Source organism: Bos javanicus, chromosome 16 (genome assembly GCF_032452875.1).
Source record: "Bos javanicus breed banteng chromosome 16, ARS-OSU_banteng_1.0, whole genome shotgun sequence".
Classification (NCBI taxonomy): domain Eukaryota; kingdom Metazoa; phylum Chordata; class Mammalia; order Artiodactyla; family Bovidae; genus Bos; species Bos javanicus.
Genome location: NC_083883.1, coordinates 51694564 through 51711021, shown reverse-complemented (window position 1 = coordinate 51711021; position 16458 = coordinate 51694564). Strand labels below are relative to the sequence as shown.

At 64.4% G+C, this 16458-nt stretch overlaps 2 protein-coding genes across 14 annotated transcripts; both read left to right on the top strand.

The window, feature by feature from the left end:
• MIB2 (MIB E3 ubiquitin protein ligase 2) lies at positions 1-12330 on the top strand. Of its 12 annotated transcripts, none has more exons than XM_061383042.1 (20): positions 1-294; positions 1729-1884; positions 5532-5787; positions 5866-6037; positions 6953-7059; positions 7252-7446; positions 7598-7740; positions 7856-7951; positions 8938-9042; positions 9125-9287; positions 9365-9498; positions 9584-9732; positions 9818-9974; positions 10067-10227; positions 10317-10443; positions 10530-10763; positions 11175-11353; positions 11428-11621; positions 11696-11761; positions 11937-12266. In XM_061383042.1, exons 3-20 carry the CDS (start codon positions 5541-5543, stop codon positions 12173-12175), a joined length of 2868 nt encoding a protein of 955 aa, XP_061239026.1. In that variant the 5' UTR covers positions 1-294; positions 1729-1884; positions 5532-5540; the 3' UTR covers positions 12176-12266. The 12 variants fall into 12 exon arrangements, with proteins under 12 accessions (XP_061239026.1, XP_061239027.1, XP_061239025.1 ...); XM_061383041.1 differs by having other exon boundaries at positions 23-294; positions 1797-1884; positions 7844-7951; XM_061383040.1 differs by having other exon boundaries at positions 24-294; positions 7844-7951.
• Positions 12331-13683: 1353 nt separating this feature from the next.
• MMP23B (matrix metallopeptidase 23B) lies at positions 13684-16206 on the top strand. Of its 2 annotated transcripts, none has more exons than XM_061383054.1 (8): positions 13684-14047; positions 14376-14512; positions 14594-14733; positions 14798-14965; positions 15328-15492; positions 15564-15674; positions 15751-15877; positions 15965-16206. In XM_061383054.1, the coding sequence occupies exons 1-8, from the start codon at positions 13889-13891 to the stop codon at positions 16074-16076; spliced, it is 1119 nt and encodes a 372-aa protein (XP_061239038.1). In that variant the 5' UTR covers positions 13684-13888; the 3' UTR covers positions 16077-16206. The 2 variants fall into 2 exon arrangements, with proteins under 2 accessions (XP_061239038.1, XP_061239037.1); XM_061383053.1 differs by having other exon boundaries at positions 13694-14047; positions 15984-16206.
• The last annotated feature ends 252 nt before the right edge of the window (positions 16207-16458 follow it).

The following is a 16458-nucleotide window of genomic DNA, read 5'->3' as shown; positions in this document are numbered from 1 at the left end:
TGTGGTTCGGGCCCGCCCCCCGGCCTTCGTCCCAGGGGGCTGCGGACTACGGGTCCCGGCAGGCCTCGCGTTGGCCCCTGAGCCCCTGGCGCCGGGGGCTTTGGGCGGCCTCAGCCAGTGGACTCCGGCGCTGCGCGGCACAGCTGAGCACCTGGCAGGTTGGCTGGCTCAGAGCAGTCTAGCTCGCGGGCTGGCCGCCCCACACACTGAGGCCGCAGCCGACCGACTGACAGACTCGGCGCTTCTCAGGCCCCTGGAGCCTAGGCGCAGAGCGGCCCGGACGCAAACTTCCGGGCAAGTGGAAGGGTCGACAGGGCCACTAGGCCCGGGGTCGGCAGCGGCGGGGGCCCGGGGCGGTTTCCCGAGGAAGGTGACGAATGACAGGGGCGGGACGGACCCGAGCGAGTGAGGAAGGGGTCACTTTCAGTGTGGGCGCCCGGCTCAGCCTGTCCAGCCCCGCCCCCCCCGCAGGCCAGCTGCTGGAGTCCAAGGCGCAGCGCTGGGCGCTGACGTCGGCTGAGCCGGGTCCGCCACCCCTCCGGTCCCTACCCCGGCGGCCCTAGACCCTCGGAGCCCTGCAGGGTAGGAGGCAGGCCCTTGGGGCAGCTCTGGTGTCGTTAGCGTGGGCCGTGCATGGGCGTGTAGACAAACCAGCGAGGCGCTGATTGTGCGTCTTGGCATTCCCACCCCCCCGCCCCTCCCCCGCCGCCGCAGGGTCGGATGGCTCAGGGCTTGAGCCGAAGGTTAACGGCCAGCCCCCAAGTCTCCAGGCTTCAGGGCTGCAGCCCACCTGTCTGTAGGCGGGCGGGGGACGACTGGGCAGCTAGATAAGAGAGCTCTTGAGGGGCTCAGATTTTGTCTGATGCCACGTCAAAAAGGTTTTGCTTGTTTTTTAATATGTCTAGGGTGTTGGGGTGTGAATAATCCTGCCTCTCTCCTTTTGAGCTCAGAACCAATAGAGAAAATAAGTAAAGGTGCCAGACAGGCTCCTGGTGGGCATCAGCGGGGCAGGGGTTGCGGGAGCATTACAGTGGGAGCACTGGCACACCAGGTCGTTCCTGGCGGGTCCCCTCCTCTCGCCTTTCCCTCTGGCCTGTTGCTCCAGGTGCAACAAGTATCTGAATGTCATGCTCCCGCCCAAGACTGGCCCTGTGCAGTGGTTGGGTGGTGACTGCCCTTGCCTGAGGGCTTCTGTTTGGGTCACCAGGATTAGGGTGATGGCCTCCTTCTACTTCCTTTAGGCCTTCTTCCAGCAGGTGACTGACAGGCCAGACTCCCTGGCCACTCAGGATGTCCACCTCGGCCTCAGCAAGAGCTGCCACATGACCGGAGCCTATGATTCGCCAAGTCTTGCCAGTTGACTGTGCCACATGTGGTGCGGATTTAAACACCGTCATTAGACCAGCCAGAGGTGCCCAGAAAGGAGTGGCAGCCTCTGGTGGCCAGCAGTCGGCACCCAAGTTGATTCTTCTCAATAAAGACAGTTTGCCAACTTCCTAGCTAAATGGGATTTACTCTTTGCAGCTTTTTAAAGTTTTTTTTCATAAAATAATCAAAATAGTGCAAATACTTTTATTTCTATACTGTCTAAACGTGTGCTTTAGAAATACTTCTGCCTTCCAAAGAGAAACTAGTAAACCAATAGAGCAGACCAGGTGTCCACCCATTTGGTTGAGATGGTAAATGCTAAAAGTTTAAGACTGCCTTTTAAAACCCATTTTTCCCCAGACCTGCTGACTTTCTACCTGTTTGGTTTGCTGTGCTCTGTGTCAGCCATGGATTCCAATCTCCAACAGGAAATCTTGGTGGCTGAGCAAACTTGTGACCCGAGAAACAGCAGCTAAGCATTTGGGATGCTGACAAGAGGCTGGTGTATACGCTGAGGTAAGTGCCAGCTGCTCATGCCCTGAGTGCCTCTGTGTTTGTTCGCGCTTGGCCGTGTCCAACTCTTGGCGACCCCATGAACTGCTGGTCATCAGGCACCTCTGTCCATGAAGTTTTCCAGGCAAAAATACTGGAGTGGGTTGCCATTTCCTACTCCAGGGGATCTTCTCCACTGAGGGATGGAACCTCCATCTCCTGTGTCTCCTGCATTGGCAGGAGGATTCTTTACCATCGCGCCACTTGGGAAACCCTCAGGGTTGTCATAAACCTTTGCAGCGACAGCCTTTGGGGGTTCTGATGCCGCCAGATGCCTGGGTTGTACGCTCTGAGGAAGATGTCAGAGGACAGTGTTTCTGCCAAAAGGAGAAAAAGGAAGAGCTCTCTGGGTGAATTTCTCAGTGAAACAAGAGTTCCCTTCCTCCCTATCCTCTCCCTTCCCCTGACCCTGGTCCATTCCCCACTTGCCATCCCCTCCCTTCATACCCTTGGAGACCTTCTGAGGTGAGATAGTGAGCCCTGATAGTGGGAGGGCTGGGGACCTGGGGGTCACATGGAGCACGAATGGCCATCTCCTGGGTCCTGGTGACAACAATGACAAAGACCAGGCAGGGAGGCAGGTGGCAGAGTAGCAGAGAGACCTGGAAAGCCTCTGGGCTGCTTCACGGGGGTCCTACAATGCTGTGTCCGAGGTCTGGGAGCCAGGAGGGCAAGCAGGGGGCATTGTTGGGGTCCCTGCTCAGACCCAGCTGCAGTGATGCCAGGCTGGATGGAGGTGCTGCGGCACAGGACCCACCTGGGCACCCGGGGTGGAGTGTGGAGGGGAGGACTGCTCTTCTCTGTCCACTGTCCTTCAGGGGCACTGGTCTGAGTGGGAGGAAGCCTGAGGCTCAGCGTGTCCCTTCAGCTCTGTCCCCCATGGGCTAGTGGGCTCCCAGGGCCACATACTTAGGGAGCGTGGCAGGTTGCTGGCCAGCACTGGAGAACTGTCTGGCTGTGCTATAAATAGGGATGTGAACACGACAGGTGCTTGTCAGAGGCACTTCTTGTGACAGGCTGGACTTTGCTGGTGACCTAGTGGAGCCACTGCGGGCTGAGAATTGGTCCTCTTTTCCCACAGACCTTGCTGGGCACCTTCCACTCCTGACCATTCTCTGTCCATCCCCCTGAGGGCAGAGCCAGGCACTGGCCACACTTGCTCTCCTGCTTAAGGTGTCCAATCACCCTGAGTCTTGTTGGAGACAGTCTGCAGCCCATGGCCAGTGGATCTGTAGGCCTACAGAAAGGGTGGGTGCGGTGGCCGGCCAGGTGGGCTGAGAGGCTGGGCTCACAGGCTACAGAATAACTGTGGTGCTGACTCTTGGGAGAGCGTCTTTTCCTGCTCCTTTATCTCAATCCAGGGCCAGTTTCTGGGCCTTGCAGGTGGCATGTCCCCTCCGAGCAGGCACTCTCGCTGCCTATCTGCCCACACTTGTTTGGGTATGTGGTTGCCTGGCTGACTAGCTCAGCAGGAGTGCCTGGGAAGAGTAGGGGGCAGCTCAGCACTGCCCAGGAGCCATGGCAATCCTGGAGGCTCCCAGTGGGAGGAGGGCCTGTGCCCTGAAGGGCAGCACCTCCTCTCTGCCACTGAACCACTGGCTCAGGCTGGGCTGCCCTGCCCACTTGCACATGAGTGGCAGCTGCTGACAGATGAGGCGGCAGCCCACAGGCCCTGCCCTTGTCTGGGGCTTACTGGCACCAAAGAGCCACAGGCATTCTCATGTGGGCTTCTCGCTGTGGCTATCAGGACAGAAAAGCCCTGGTGCCCCATCTTCAGTGGGTCCAGAGGTCATGGGGGGAGGGTGGCTGGAGGGCAGCGGGAGCAGGAGGCCGTACAGCCCCTGTGGGGCAGCCGTCCAGGTAAAGGAGTAGCAGGGTGATTTGCTGAGACTGGGCTTCGAGTTCGAAAGACTTGTCATTTCAGATGGTCTACCAGTATCTGGAAGCCCTGGCGGTCCTGGGCAGGGTGAGGAGGGAGTGGGCACAGGCACCTGTGGGGGTTGGGGAGGACTCGCAGAAGGCTGAGCTGGCTGAGCAGTTCATACCACAGAATCTGAGGGTCATTCACTTGGACTCTAGGCTGGGTGTGACCCAGGAGCCTCGCCCTGTAGGCAGTGCCCCTCCCCTGCATACCCTGTGCCGGGCGCTGGCCTACAGGTGAGACTGGACAGAGGGTGGCCGTCAGGTGACCTGTGGGCTCAGGCTTGGGATGCTGATTGTTGGGCTGGGGTTGGGGGGGGTGGTCCAGGTGCAGGGGTGACATGTGGGTTTCCTTCCCTGTTGCTGGTCAAGCCTTGGGCTGGCCTGGCAGGCTATGGCTGCTCTGGGCCACTGGGCACTAGAGGGAGTAGCTATACCCCAGAAGGTTTCCAGGCCTCTTCTGGCCTTCCAGGGGCCACTGGAAGTGCAGTGAGCTTCGTTCAGGGATCTAGGCCTGCATCTTTCCTGGCCTTGGGGCCCTCATGCTGGGGAGGCAGTCTCCAGAGATGGAGGGGTGACTGCTCCCTTACTGTCCTGGGGCCCCAAAACCCCTCCCTCTTCATTACTGTCTTGGGGGGCCCCAGGTCCCCTCCCACTTCAGGTCCTGTTGCTTTAAACTCTTAGGGGTTGTTCAAATCCATTGATGTTAAACCAATTTTATTGAAGAATCACATAATGCCAGGAGGCACAGGTCATGAGTGATCCAGCTTTGCAAAGTGAACACACATGTAACTGGCACCCAGATGAGGAAATAGCATGTCCCCGGTTCCAAGCCCCTGTGACTGGCTTAGCCACGGTCTCCCTGCCTCCGGCGCCCTGGCTTTGCTTGTTCCGCCTGTGAGCTTCCTATCGGTGGGGTCAGGTGCATGGCTCCTCTCCTTCAGCGTCCGTTTGTGAGCTCTGCTGTGTAGTGTGGTGGGTCGTGCTCCCTTGAAAGTAAATCTTCTCAGGACCTGGTTCACGCGGGCACTGCTGTGAATTGTGCCAGCTCCGTCAGGGCCTGCCTGGGGTGGCCAGGCCACACCTCTCAGAGGAAGGCCCGGCAGTGAGGCCGAGTGACAGTGCAGCACCGCTCACCGGCTGTGGGTAGCATCAGCCCCACAGCGTGCTAGGTGCCGGAGGTACCTGTCGCAGGGTTTTCCTGTTTTCTGTCAGATAGTCTGCTTTGTGCATGAGGTCAGCAGGCTCTTTCCTCACTCTGGGTACATGGTCTTTGTGCCTCTCTAGTCTTAAGTGCCAGCCAGTGTTTCTTCAGAAAGTTTTGTCTTACCTTGCATGTTGATATCTGCAGTCCTAGTGGGCACCCCCCTGCCCCCCACCCCCATGCCAGGCACCCAGAACCTGATCTGCTGCTGTGTAGACCTTCTGACCAGATCTTATTCCCTGGTCCCTGGGGAGCTGGAGTCCCATCACCAGGACTGCCCCCACACTACTGCTCCAGCTCCCCACAGCTGCTGGAGGGGGGCAGCTGGGGGAGGGTCCCTTTCCAGAGAGGTGTCCCATTGCCCTCCAGCCCCAGGGCATTTCTGCGTGCCCCTCCCCCACACTGGTTTCCCTCTCTCCCTGGCAGTCCTCTGGTGTGACCTCGTGTGGCTTTCTCCATGTGGCCCAATGGTCCCCTCTCCCCGCAGGCCTCCACCATGGACCCAGACCCCCAAGCGGGCGTGCAGGTGGGCATGCGCGTGGTGCGTGGCGTGGACTGGAAGTGGGGCCAGCAGGACGGCGGCGAGGGCGGCGTGGGCACGGTGGTGGAGCTCGGCCGCCACGGCAGCCCTTCGACCCCCGACCGCACGGTGGTCGTGCAGTGGGACCACGGCACTCGCACCAACTACCGCGCGGGCTACCAGGGCGCACACGACCTGCTGCTCTATGACAACGCCCAAATCGGTGCGGGCCTGGGGGCGGGGCTGGGGCGGAGCTGGGCTGGGGCGGGGCCTGCGGCACTCCTGACGCTGCGCCCTGCAGGTGTCCGCCACCCCAACATCATCTGCGACTGCTGCAAGAAGCACGGGCTGCGGGGCATGCGCTGGAAGTGCCGTATCTGCTTCGACTACGATCTCTGCACGCAATGCTACATGCACAACAAACACGACCTGGCCCACGCCTTCGAGCGCTACGAGACGGCCCACTCGCGCCCGTGAGTCCCCCCAGCCGTCCCAGTGTCCCACCCCACCTGCAAGCGTCCAGGGCCTCCTGAGAATGCCTCTGACCCACGACGAGCCTTGGGAGAGCTGGAGCTGCCTCCTGCTGACTGCTCTGCTGCAGGTCAAGTCTGTCCTGAGCCATTTCCTGGAGGAGTGACCAGGGTGATGATCACCCCAGGGGCCTGGGCATTGACACCAGCCCCAACCCCCTACAGAAGGCGACTGTGTCCACCTCGCAGGTCTGCGGAGGTCGGTGCTGTGGATGGGGCCTCCTCTCACCCTGACCCTCGTCTCGCCAGGCTCTCCCTGGCCCCCCAGTGCTGCCTGACCGGGGCTCTGAGAGTGGCCTGTGTGGTGTGCTGCTTGCATCTGCTGTGGTCAGGAGGGCCCACGCTAGGGAGGATGGGCTCCCAGAGGCGCACCCCTGCCACCTACACTGTCGCCTTCGGCTCCTTGACACCCCCACCCGTGGAGGGGAGGGATGTGCTGGCTAGTGAGGGAGCTGGGAGCAGCCATCCAACACCTCTGGCCAGGCCTGCCTTCCTCACGCCCGTTGTTTCTCACATGCTGAACCCTCCCCAGGCCAGGCCGGGTGCTGAGCTCTGGGCATAGCTCTGACAGGATACCTAGCTCTCCAGGAGGTGGCAGATGTGGTGTGACCACACACAGGAACCATGCGGTGAGGGTGGGCCTGGAGCACCCGTCCAACCTGGTGTCATGAAAGGCCCCTGGAGGGAACCAGTCAGCAGCCCCACTCAAGGTCCAGTGTGGAGGGCACTGGCCTGGGGCACCTGCTTTTCCAGGGGAAGAGACCCTGGGGCGGGAATGGGAGCAGGGCTGGCAGAGCATAGGGCCTGCCTCTGGCACCACTGCCCTTCATGGCCTGGGACCCACTCTGTTTCCCGTAGGGTCATGCTGAGTCCCCGCCAGGGCCTCCCAAGGATCCCGTTAAGGGGCATCTTCCAGGGGGCGAAGGTGGTTCGGGGCCCCGACTGGGAGTGGGGCTCACAGGATGGTGAGTGGGGGCCAGGTGGGAAGGTCGGGGGCTCACAGGATGGTGAGTGAGAGGGCAGGAAGGTGGGGGGCTCACAGGATGGTGAGTGGGGGGGGATGGGAAGGGGGGGCGGTTGTGGGAGGCAGTTTCCGCCAGCTGTGGCTCATCTTCATGGCGTGGGTTTACCCTGTTGGTGGGGCCACTGTCTCCCAGGAGGAGAAGGGAAACCAGGCCGAGTAGTGGACATCCGTGGCTGGGACGTGGAGACAGGCCGGAGCGTGGCCAGTGTGACGTGGGCTGATGGCACCACCAACGTGTACCGTGTGGGCCACAAGGGCAAGGTGGATCTCAAGTGTGTGGGCGAGGCAGCTGGCGGCTTCTACTACAGGGACCACCTCCCAAGGCTTGGTATGGGGGGCCGTCCACCACGTGCCCCGCCCCCCCCCCATTTGCCCTCCGTCCTGCCCTGGGCCCGGGGGTGGTCTCTGGAGTCACTGAGGTGAGTGGTGTAGGCAGAAGGAACTGCCTGAGCCAGGCCTGCTGCACCCCCCACCCCCAGGCAAGCCCGCAGAGCTGCAGCGCAGGGTCAGTGCTGATGGCCAGCCCTTCCAGCGTGGGGACAAGGTCAAGTGTCTGCTGGACGCGGATGTGCTGAGGGAGATGCAGGAAGGCCACGGCGGGTGGAACCCCCGGATGGCCAAGGTGAGATGCCCCACCTGGTGAGTTCCCGTGCCCACCCTCCCCATGTCCTCTGGCCCCCCACCCTCCTGCTCCACCTGGCCACCGCCTCCATGACCCGCCACAGTTTATCGGACAGACGGGCACCGTGCACCGCATCACAGACCGTGGGGACGTGCGTGTGCAGTTCAGCCACAAGACCCGCTGGACCTTCCACCCTGGGGCTCTCACCAAGGTGCATGGGGGGGCTTAGCTGAGCCCCTTCTGCTCACTCTTCACCCCCTTTATTGTACCCGCTCGGCCCTGGGAGTGCCTTCCTCTGGCCCTGAAGGACGAGGTCAGGGCCTGGTGGGTCTGAAGGGGATTCAGTCCAGGGAGAGGGACCTAGATGGGAAGGGGAGGCCCAGGGCATTGTTGGAAGTGGGGGCAGACCAGGGCCCAGTGTGTGTTCCGAGGGCCAAGGGAGCCTCGCAGGCTGCAGGTGGCATGGTTGGGCAGAGTTCCTAGAATGCTACTGTGGGTGCCGCCTGAAAGGTGGGAAGGCCCCTTAGGACAGGGGTGGATCCTGGATCAGGGTGGTGGGGCATGGTGAGAGCTGTTTGAGAAGCAGTATTTCTCAGAAGCAGGAGGGAGGAGGTGGAGGGCAGGTGGCAGAGCATCCGGTGACGGCCCCTGGACAGAATGCGGAGCCAGCACTCAGCTTGAGTTGGGGACACCTGGGACATGTGGGCCTTCAAGGAGGGGGTATGGCGGGGTCACAGGACAGGTGGTTTATACAGTGAGTTCTGTCTGTGCAGGTGAGGGCACAGGTGTGGAGAAAGTTGCCAGGGAAGGTTTGGGGTGCGGGAGGAGCAGCCCCTGACCCCGCCATGTTCAGGCTCTGCCCCCAGTCATCTTGGCGCCCCTCCTCCAAGCTGGGCTGGGCTGGTCTTGGCCATACTGCCCACCCTCCCATCAGCCTGTGATCAGGCCTGCCCCAGCCTGAACACCCCTGAGCTGACTCTGGCCATCACCCCCGTGGCTCTGAGGCTGGGCCAGCAGGGCTGTCCTGGTCACCTGTCACCCTTATTGGGTGAGACTCTGGTTGTGTTTTCAGGCAGGGGCTGGGGTCCTGGTGAGGTGGAGCTGAACGAGGGTGGGGGCCTTCCTGCTCTCCGACCCCGGGCAACCATGCCCGCTGGGGCCCCTCATGTGCTTCTCTTGTGCTCCTCTGTCACTCAGCAAAACTCCTGCTTGGTGGGTGAGGTGGTGCGGGTTATCGATGACCTTGACATGGTGAAGCGGCTGCAGGCTGGCCATGGGGAGTGGACCGATGACATGGCCCCTGTGAGTCCCCCACCCCTACCTCCATGCCCATCACACTAACCCCTGGGAGGCACGCCTGTGACCCCACCCTCTCCTCATTCAGGCTCTGGGCCGCATTGGGAGAGTGCTGAAGGTTTTCGGAGATGGGAACGTGGGTGTGCTGGTCAGTGGGAAGCTGTGGACCTTTAGCCCCTCCTGCCTGGTGGCCTACCGGCCTGAGGAAGATGCCAACCTGGACGTAGCTGGGCGAGCCCGGGAGAACAAAAGTGAGAGCATCCATTGAGCAGCTCATTGGGGCAGGGCTGCCCTGGCCACCACTGACCCTCAACCCCACCCTCCCCAGGCTCCCTGAGCGTTGTCTTGGACAAGCTTCGAGCCCAGAAGAGTGACCTGGAGCACCCAGGGAAGCTGGTGGTGGAGGTGGCTCTGGGCAATGTGGCCCGGGCTCTGGACCTGCTGCGGCGGCACCCAGAACAGGCGAGCCTGAGACCTGCCTCCTGGCCCAGGCAGCCCCAGCGAGGGGGCCAAGGGCCAGGGACTGACCCTCTGCCTCTCCCGGCAGGTGGACACCAAGAATCAGGGCAGGACTGCCCTGCAGATGGCTGCCTACCTAGGCCAGGTGGAGCTGGTGCGGCTGCTGCTGCAGGCTCAGGCGGGCGTTGACCTGCCGGATGATGAGGGCAACACGGCACTGCACTACGCAGCCCTGGGGTGAGGCCCGGCCAGAGTGCGAGGGGGCTGGGCCTGCAGGTCCAGCCGGTGGGCACATCGCCCCTCCTGCTTCCTCTCCTGCCAGGAACCAGCCCGAGGCTGCCCGGGTGCTCTTGAGCTCAGGTTGTGGGGCCAATGCTCTGAACAGCACTCGGAGCTCAGCACTGCATGTGGCCGTGCAGAGGGGCTTCCTGGAAGTGGTGAAGGTCCTGTGTGAGCGTGGCTGTGACGTCAACCTGCCTGTGAGTGCTGGGTCCCCTGGCTCTGGCCCTGGGGTCAAGGAGGTCATGGCTGAGATCTCCTTGCCAAGTGATCACTGGCCTACCACCGGCAGGATGCCCATGCTGATACACCCCTGCACTGCGCCATCTCAGCGGGCACTGGTGCCAGCGGCATTGTGGAGGTCCTCACCGAGGTGCCAGGCATCGATGTCACTGCCACCAACAGCCAGGGCTTCACTCTGCTGCACCATGCGTCCCTCAAAGGCCACACACTGTGAGTTTGGGGTGACACACAGCTCCTGCTGTGCCACCGGGCCACCCTGGGTCGCCCCTGACCCCAGAGGCATCTCGCTGCTCCCACAGAGCTGTCAGGAGGATTCTGGCGCGGGCACGGCAGCTGGTGGACGCCAAGAAGGAGGATGGTTTTACGGCACTGCACCTGGCCGCCTTCAACAACCACGGGGAGGTGGCCCAGGTTCTCATCCAAGAGGTGTGGACAGAGTCCCCTGGGCTTCGGACTGGGGTGTCAGGGCCCACCAGGTTCCCTGGGTTGAGCCCGTGCCCACCCCTCCCCAGGGCCACTGTGATGTGAACGCTCGCAACCGTAAGCTGCAGTCCCCACTGCACCTGGCTGTGCAGCAGGCCCACGTGGGGCTGGTGCCACTGCTGGTGGATGCGGGCTGCAGCGTCAACGCCGAGGATGAGGAGGGGGACACGGCTCTGCACGTGGCCCTGCAGCGCCACCAGCTGCTGCCTCTGGCAGCTGATGGGAGCGCAGGGGACCCGGGTCCCCTGCAGCTGCTGTCCAGGGTGAGGAAATGTGACTCTGGGTGCTGGGGAGGGGGGCACAGAACTGGGCCACAGGCTCCTTTGCCCTCCCTGCCCTCAGGACGGCCGGATCAGGTCTTGTAGGGCAGGCAGTCTGGGCCACAGTGGTTTGTTCTGCGACCCTGGTCACCACTGCTGGCCCAGTGTTCCTGAGATTCTGACCATCTGGGGAGAGGGAGTGGGGTCTAGCGGGGCTGGGCCCTGCTATAGGCCGAGTGGTGTGTCAGAACATGGCCTTCATGCCACCAACTGCCTAGTGGGGCCCTTTGCCTCCGGCTCCAGGGGCCTCAGGAGGCAGGTGCTCAGGCCTCTGCAGCCAGATACCAAACGAGGCTTCCTTCAGACCAGTGTTCCCAGGCACTCGCCCTCACCAGCGTCTGTCCTGCCATCCAGCTACAGGCCTCGGGCCTTCCGAGCAGTGCAGAGCTGACGGCAGGCGCGGCTATGGCCTACTACTTAGCGCTGGAGGGCGCCGACCTGAGCTACGCCAACCACCGCGGCCGGAGTCCCCTGGACCTGGCTGCCGAGGGTCGCCTGCTCAAAGCCCTGCAGGGCTGTGCTCAGCGCTTCCGGTGAGCCGGCGGGGAGGCGGGTGGGGGGCGGGCTCGAAACTCCGGGCCCTTTCAAGACCCCTGTCCTCACGCAGGGAGCGGCAGGCTGGAGGCAGTGGCAGCGGGGGCTCGGCCCAGGGTCCAAGACTGGTGCTCAGTGCTCCGAACACTGTAACCAACCTGCATGTGGCCGCGCCGACGGGCCCCGAGGCCGCTGAGTGCCTAGTGTGCTCGGAGCTGGCGCTGCTGGTGCTGTTCTCGCCCTGCCAGCATCGCACAGTGTGCGAGGGTGAGTGCCGGGTGGGGAGGGGGCCGCGGCCGGGCTGGACGGCCCCTCACTCAACCGTGCCCTCCCCCCCGCAGAGTGCGCGCGCAGGATGAAGAAATGCATCAGGTGCCAGGTGGTCATCAGCAAGAAGCTGCGCCCAGGTGGGGCCCGGCGCCCGCCCCGCCCCGCTGCCCCCAGGTGTGGGCCGCTGCGCCCGCCCGCGGCCCCGCCCGCTGTCCACGGCCCCGCCCCCTGTCGTGGCTCACATCTCTGTTCGGGTTCTCTCGCAAGACCTCAGCCCCGAGCCCCCGCCCCTGACCTGGACCTCTTCCGCAGACGGCACGGAGGTGGTCAGCGCAGCCCCCGCGCCCGGCCCACCGCGGCAGTTGGTGGAGGAGCTGCAGAGCCGCTACAGGCAGATGGAGGAGCGCATCACCTGTCCGATTTGCATCGACAGCCACATCCGCCTCGTGTTCCAGTGCGGCCACGGCGCGTGCGCGCCCTGTGGCGCGGCGCTCAGCGCCTGCCCGATCTGCCGCCAGCCCATCCGCGACCGCATCCAGATCTTCGTGTAGCCGGCGCCCCCCGCCTCGTTCCGGGGCCATGCCCCGCGGCCGCCCTCACGAGCCCTTTCTCTGTATTTTATAAAAAGATTGCTGGACTTTGTGCCTGGTTGCCTGTGTGGGGCGGGGCCGTGCGGGTCCCCCACCGCTGACCGTTCTGACCGCACCCCTTACACCGTTGGCCCAGCGCTAGGTTCTGTGCCTTGGCCAGAGGCTTACAGGGCCTCTTCCGACCCATATTCTGCCCTTCCCAGGACTCACGGGTCCAGAGTGCTCCCCGGACCCTGGCCAGAAAGAACGGGACCCCGGGCTTGCGGTGTCGTCCAGGGGCACTGAGTGGACCGAAACCCCAGCAGTAGCCACCTCCCGTCTCCTGGGGTGGGCTACAGAGACGGGTTTTGGCTAAAGCAGGACCTGGTCTCGCAGCAGACTGTGCGGTCCTGGCTAAGTGGGGAGTTGGGCGAGGCCTCTGGTTTGAAGCCAGGAGCCCCGGCAGGGTCCCAGGACCGCTGAGCGTGGGAGGCGGAATATGGATTTGGGGAGAGGGTAGGACACAGGACGGAGAGGGTCGGTGTGCTGGCTCGAACTTAGTCATGAAGTGGGGGAAGGGGGACTGCCCTCGTCTGGACCCAGCAGCCGGGCGCTTTCCAAGAACCACCAAAATGCTCCCCTGGAGCCTCAAGGCTGCCCGCCAGCCACTTGGCGCTGACCCTGCTGGCCCGGTGCGCCACTGTCACTCTGGGCTCAAAGCCTGGATGGAGAATGGGGAGGGCCCGCACCCCCGGCCTCCTCTGGCTGGGCGCCTCTCCACTCGGAGCAATTCCCCCAGCCCCCATCCCGTCTCCCCTCCCGCAGTCCGCTCCGCCCCGGCGGGCCTCCCGCCCGGCCCTGGATCCCGGTTCCCCCAGCCCAGAGGCGCCCTCGCCTCCCTCCAGCCTAGCTCGGCTCCTCAGCCAGGCGCAGCCTCAAAGTCGTCCCGTCGAGTCTTCTGCTCTCAGGACACCCGGCCCCCAGCCCCTACCCAGAACTGTCCAGACTTCGGTCCAGCTTGCGCGCCGCAGGGAGCGCCTAGTGCAGATTCCTGGCTCCCTATGGCCCCCACCCCCGCACCTTGTGCGCTTTCTCTGTCGCCTGCCAGGTCCTTCCGCTGGCCCCGGCAGGTCCCTCTCTCTCCTGGCACACAAACCCCTCTCCGCAGGCGCCGTCCCTCTTCCTTAGCCTGGTACTCACTTGCCACGTCCCCTCCCGTCGCGTCCCTCCCCTCTTGCGGGGTCCCTGTCGCCAGCGCCTGCGGGGGACGTGTCCTCAGCTGACCACGATGGAGGTTCCACTGCCGGGTCTCATGCAGTGTCGAGGGGCTTGGGGGGACTCCGTTTGGGAGAAAAGCTGCCGAGTCATTCAACTTCCAGCGAGTTTGGGGACCCCAGCTGACACTCCCGCCTAAGCCTAAGTCCCTGGCGTCTGTCCCTTCTCTGGCGTCCCGGGCCCTCCTCGCCCCCCCACTGCCAAGTGACCCCGCCCAGCGGGCCCTGCCCAGGCCACCGCCACCGACCCAGAGGCCCAGGTCCCTGCGCCCCAGGCTGGAGGCGGCGAGGGTGCTCCCGACAGTGGGCGGCCAGCTGGTTCCCTTCAGGGGCGGCCGCGCGCCCTCCCCCCGGGGCTGTAATCCGAGCCGCTGCCGCGCCGCCCCACCGCCCCAGCCCCGACAGCGAGTCCGCAGGCGCCATGGGCCGCGGGGCCTGCGTCCCCTCGGCGGCGTCGGGGGCTGGCGACCGGGCCCGCCAGCTTGGAGCGGTGCTGGGCGCGCTGTGCCTTTTCCCCGCGCTCGTGCTGTTGGCCTGGCCAGGGACCCCAGCGAACGGGGCCGGGGCGAGAGTAGCGCAGGTGAGAGCGGGCGCGGGAACGGGTGGGTCCGGCCCCAGCTCCGCTATCCGGGCGTGAGTCCGCATGTCCGCGGATGCGGGGGGAGGGGCCGGTGGGGGGCAAATCTGCCGCCAGCTCCGCCCACTCCGACCTGGCTTGTTTTTAGTAATTTTTTCTTTCTGTTAAGTAAACCCGGCTCAGGGTAGAAAACCAGAAACAGCCGAAAGGCAGAAAGAGGGGCCATCAGCGCTCCCTGGAGCGCGCCCCCTTTCCAGGCCCTTTTCCTCGCGACCTGGGGCTTGGGGACAGTCCCTACTGCCTCCCCACGGAGCACTTGCTTCCCTTCAAGGGAGACGCTGCGCCCCAGACTTCGGGCGTCCTGGCCTCCGGGAGCCTCGGTCCGCCGCACCCACCGGTGCCCCGCAGACGCCGCTACACGCTGACCCCGGCCAGGCTGCGTTGGGAACACTTCAACCTTACGTACAAGTGCGGCCCTGGCCCTGGAAGGTGGGTGGTGCAAGCCCGGTGCCTCCTTGCCGCCACCCCTGACCGTGACTCCTACCCCAGGATCCTCTCCTTCCCGAGGAACCTGCTCAGCCCCAGCGAGACTCGGCGGGGTCTGGCCGCCGCCTTCCGCATGTGGAGTGACGTGTCCCCCTTCAGCTTCCGCGAGGTGGCCCCCGAGCAGCCCAGCGATCTCCGTATAGGTGGGCGCCGTGCCCCTGCCCCCGCCCCACCCAGAGGCCCTCTCTCAGGCCCGTGCTCCCCCAGGCTTCTACCCCGTCAACCACACGGACTGCCTGGTCTCCCCGCTGCACCACTGCTTCGACGGCCCCACGGGCGAGCTGGCCCACGCCTTCTTTCCCCCACACGGCGGCATCCACTTTGACGACAGCGAGTACTGGGTCCTGGGCCCCACGCGCTACAGCTGGAAGAAAGGTGACGCGGTCCTGGCCTCCCATGGGGCCCCTCCACCACAGTGGGAACAGCGGGGATCTTTGAGGGGTCGTGCAGGGGATTTGGGGTCAGGCTGGCGGGGAGGGGAAGGCTGGTCCGAGGCCGTAGGCCTGGGTTCTGGGAGTCCTGAAGCCCCTCCACCCCCACACCGCTGGAGCCGGAGCCGGAGCCGCATTCCTGGGGGCCAGCTCACCGCCTAGCCGGCCTGGAACATTCTTATCTTCCATGGCTGCGGCGGGGAGGCTCCCTGCGCTGCAGCAGCTGTGCAGGCCGCGGGGAGCAAGGAGGTTGGGTGGGGGTGGGTGCTGGGCCGGGTACCGGGCGCTGACCGGCCGGGCCCGCAGGCGTGTGGCTCACCGACCTGGTGCACGTGGCGGCCCATGAGATCGGCCACGCGCTGGGCCTGATGCACTCCCAGCACGGCCGGGCGCTCATGCACCTCAACGCCACGCTGCGCGGCTGGAAGGCACTATCGCAGGACGAGCTGTGGGGGCTTCACCGGCTCTACGGTGAGTGCGGGACCGGCGGTGAGCTGCGGGAGCGGGGGCGGGCGCGTCCTGAGGTCAGTCTGCCTCCGCAGGCTGCCTGGACAGGCTGTTTGTGTGCGCGTCCTGGGCGCGGAGGGGTTTCTGCGACACCCGCCGGCGACTCATGAAGAGGCTGTGCCCCAGCAGCTGCGACTTTTGCTATGGTGAGGTCGGGTGTCCGCCTGGCCTGGGTGCTCGGGGGGGCGCCCAGCGCTGATCTGGCTCCCCCACCCCGAGCAGAGTTCCCCTTCCCCACGGTGGCCGCCACCCCGCCGCCCCCCAGGACCAAAACCAAGCTGGTGCCCGAGGGCAGGAATGTGACCTTCCGTTGCGGTCAGAAGATCCTCCACAAGAAAGGCAAAGTATAGTGAGTGACCCGCCCCGGCGCCCGACTGGGGATGGGGTGGGGGCGCGGGGAGCGCGAAGAGGGGAGGGCGGGACCCTCCCTGCCCAGCCCTCCGCCCTCTCCGCAGTTGGTACAAGGACCAGGAACCCCTAGAGTTCTCCTACCCCGGCTACCTGGCCCTGGGCGAAGCGCACCTGAGCATCATCGCCAATGCCATTAACGAGGGCACCTACACGTGTGTGGTGCGCCGGCGGCAGCGCGTGCTCAGCACCTATTCCTGGCGCATCCGCGTGCGGAGTTGAGCGCCGTCCTCGGGGCTGAGGCCGCTGATAAAGCACTTTGTCTCTCAAGTCTCCTTGCCCTTTCTTGGGAGGGTGGGCGGCTGTTCTTGCGCCCAGCGGGTGGGGAGCCTGTTGAGCGGGCTGACCACTAGAGCCAGATCTGGCATGTGCTCAGTGCTGGGGAGGCAGGGCTCCCGTGGCTGCAAGAGTGGAGTGAGCTGGGGAGCGGGGCTGGGGGCACCAGCAAAAGGAACTAGTTTGGAGGAGGTGGGGGCCTCAGACAGAGAGCCTGTCCAGCCAGACTAGTAGCTGTTGGTCTTC

Excerpts from the sequence above, each read along its gene's own strand:
- MIB2 (XM_061383036.1), top strand. The coding sequence starts at position 5,541 with ATGGACCCAGACCCCCAAGCGGGCGTGCAGGTGGGCATGCGCGTGGTG. Across the intron at positions 5,788-5,865 it reads CTATGACAACGCCCAAATCG|GTGTCCGCCACCCCAACATC; the intron begins GTGCGGGCCTGG and ends TGCGCCCTGCAG. Across the intron at positions 9,499-9,583 it reads TGCGGCGGCACCCAGAACAG|GTGGACACCAAGAATCAGGG; the intron begins GCGAGCCTGAGA and ends CTCTCCCGGCAG.
- MMP23B (XM_061383053.1), top strand. The coding sequence starts at position 13,889 with ATGGGCCGCGGGGCCTGCGTCCCCTCGGCGGCGTCGGGGGCTGGCGAC. Across the intron at positions 14,734-14,797 it reads GCCCAGCGATCTCCGTATAG|GCTTCTACCCCGTCAACCAC; the intron begins GTGGGCGCCGTG and ends GTGCTCCCCCAG. Across the intron at positions 15,878-15,983 it reads CACAAGAAAGGCAAAGTATA|TTGGTACAAGGACCAGGAAC; the intron begins GTGAGTGACCCG and ends CCCTCTCCGCAG.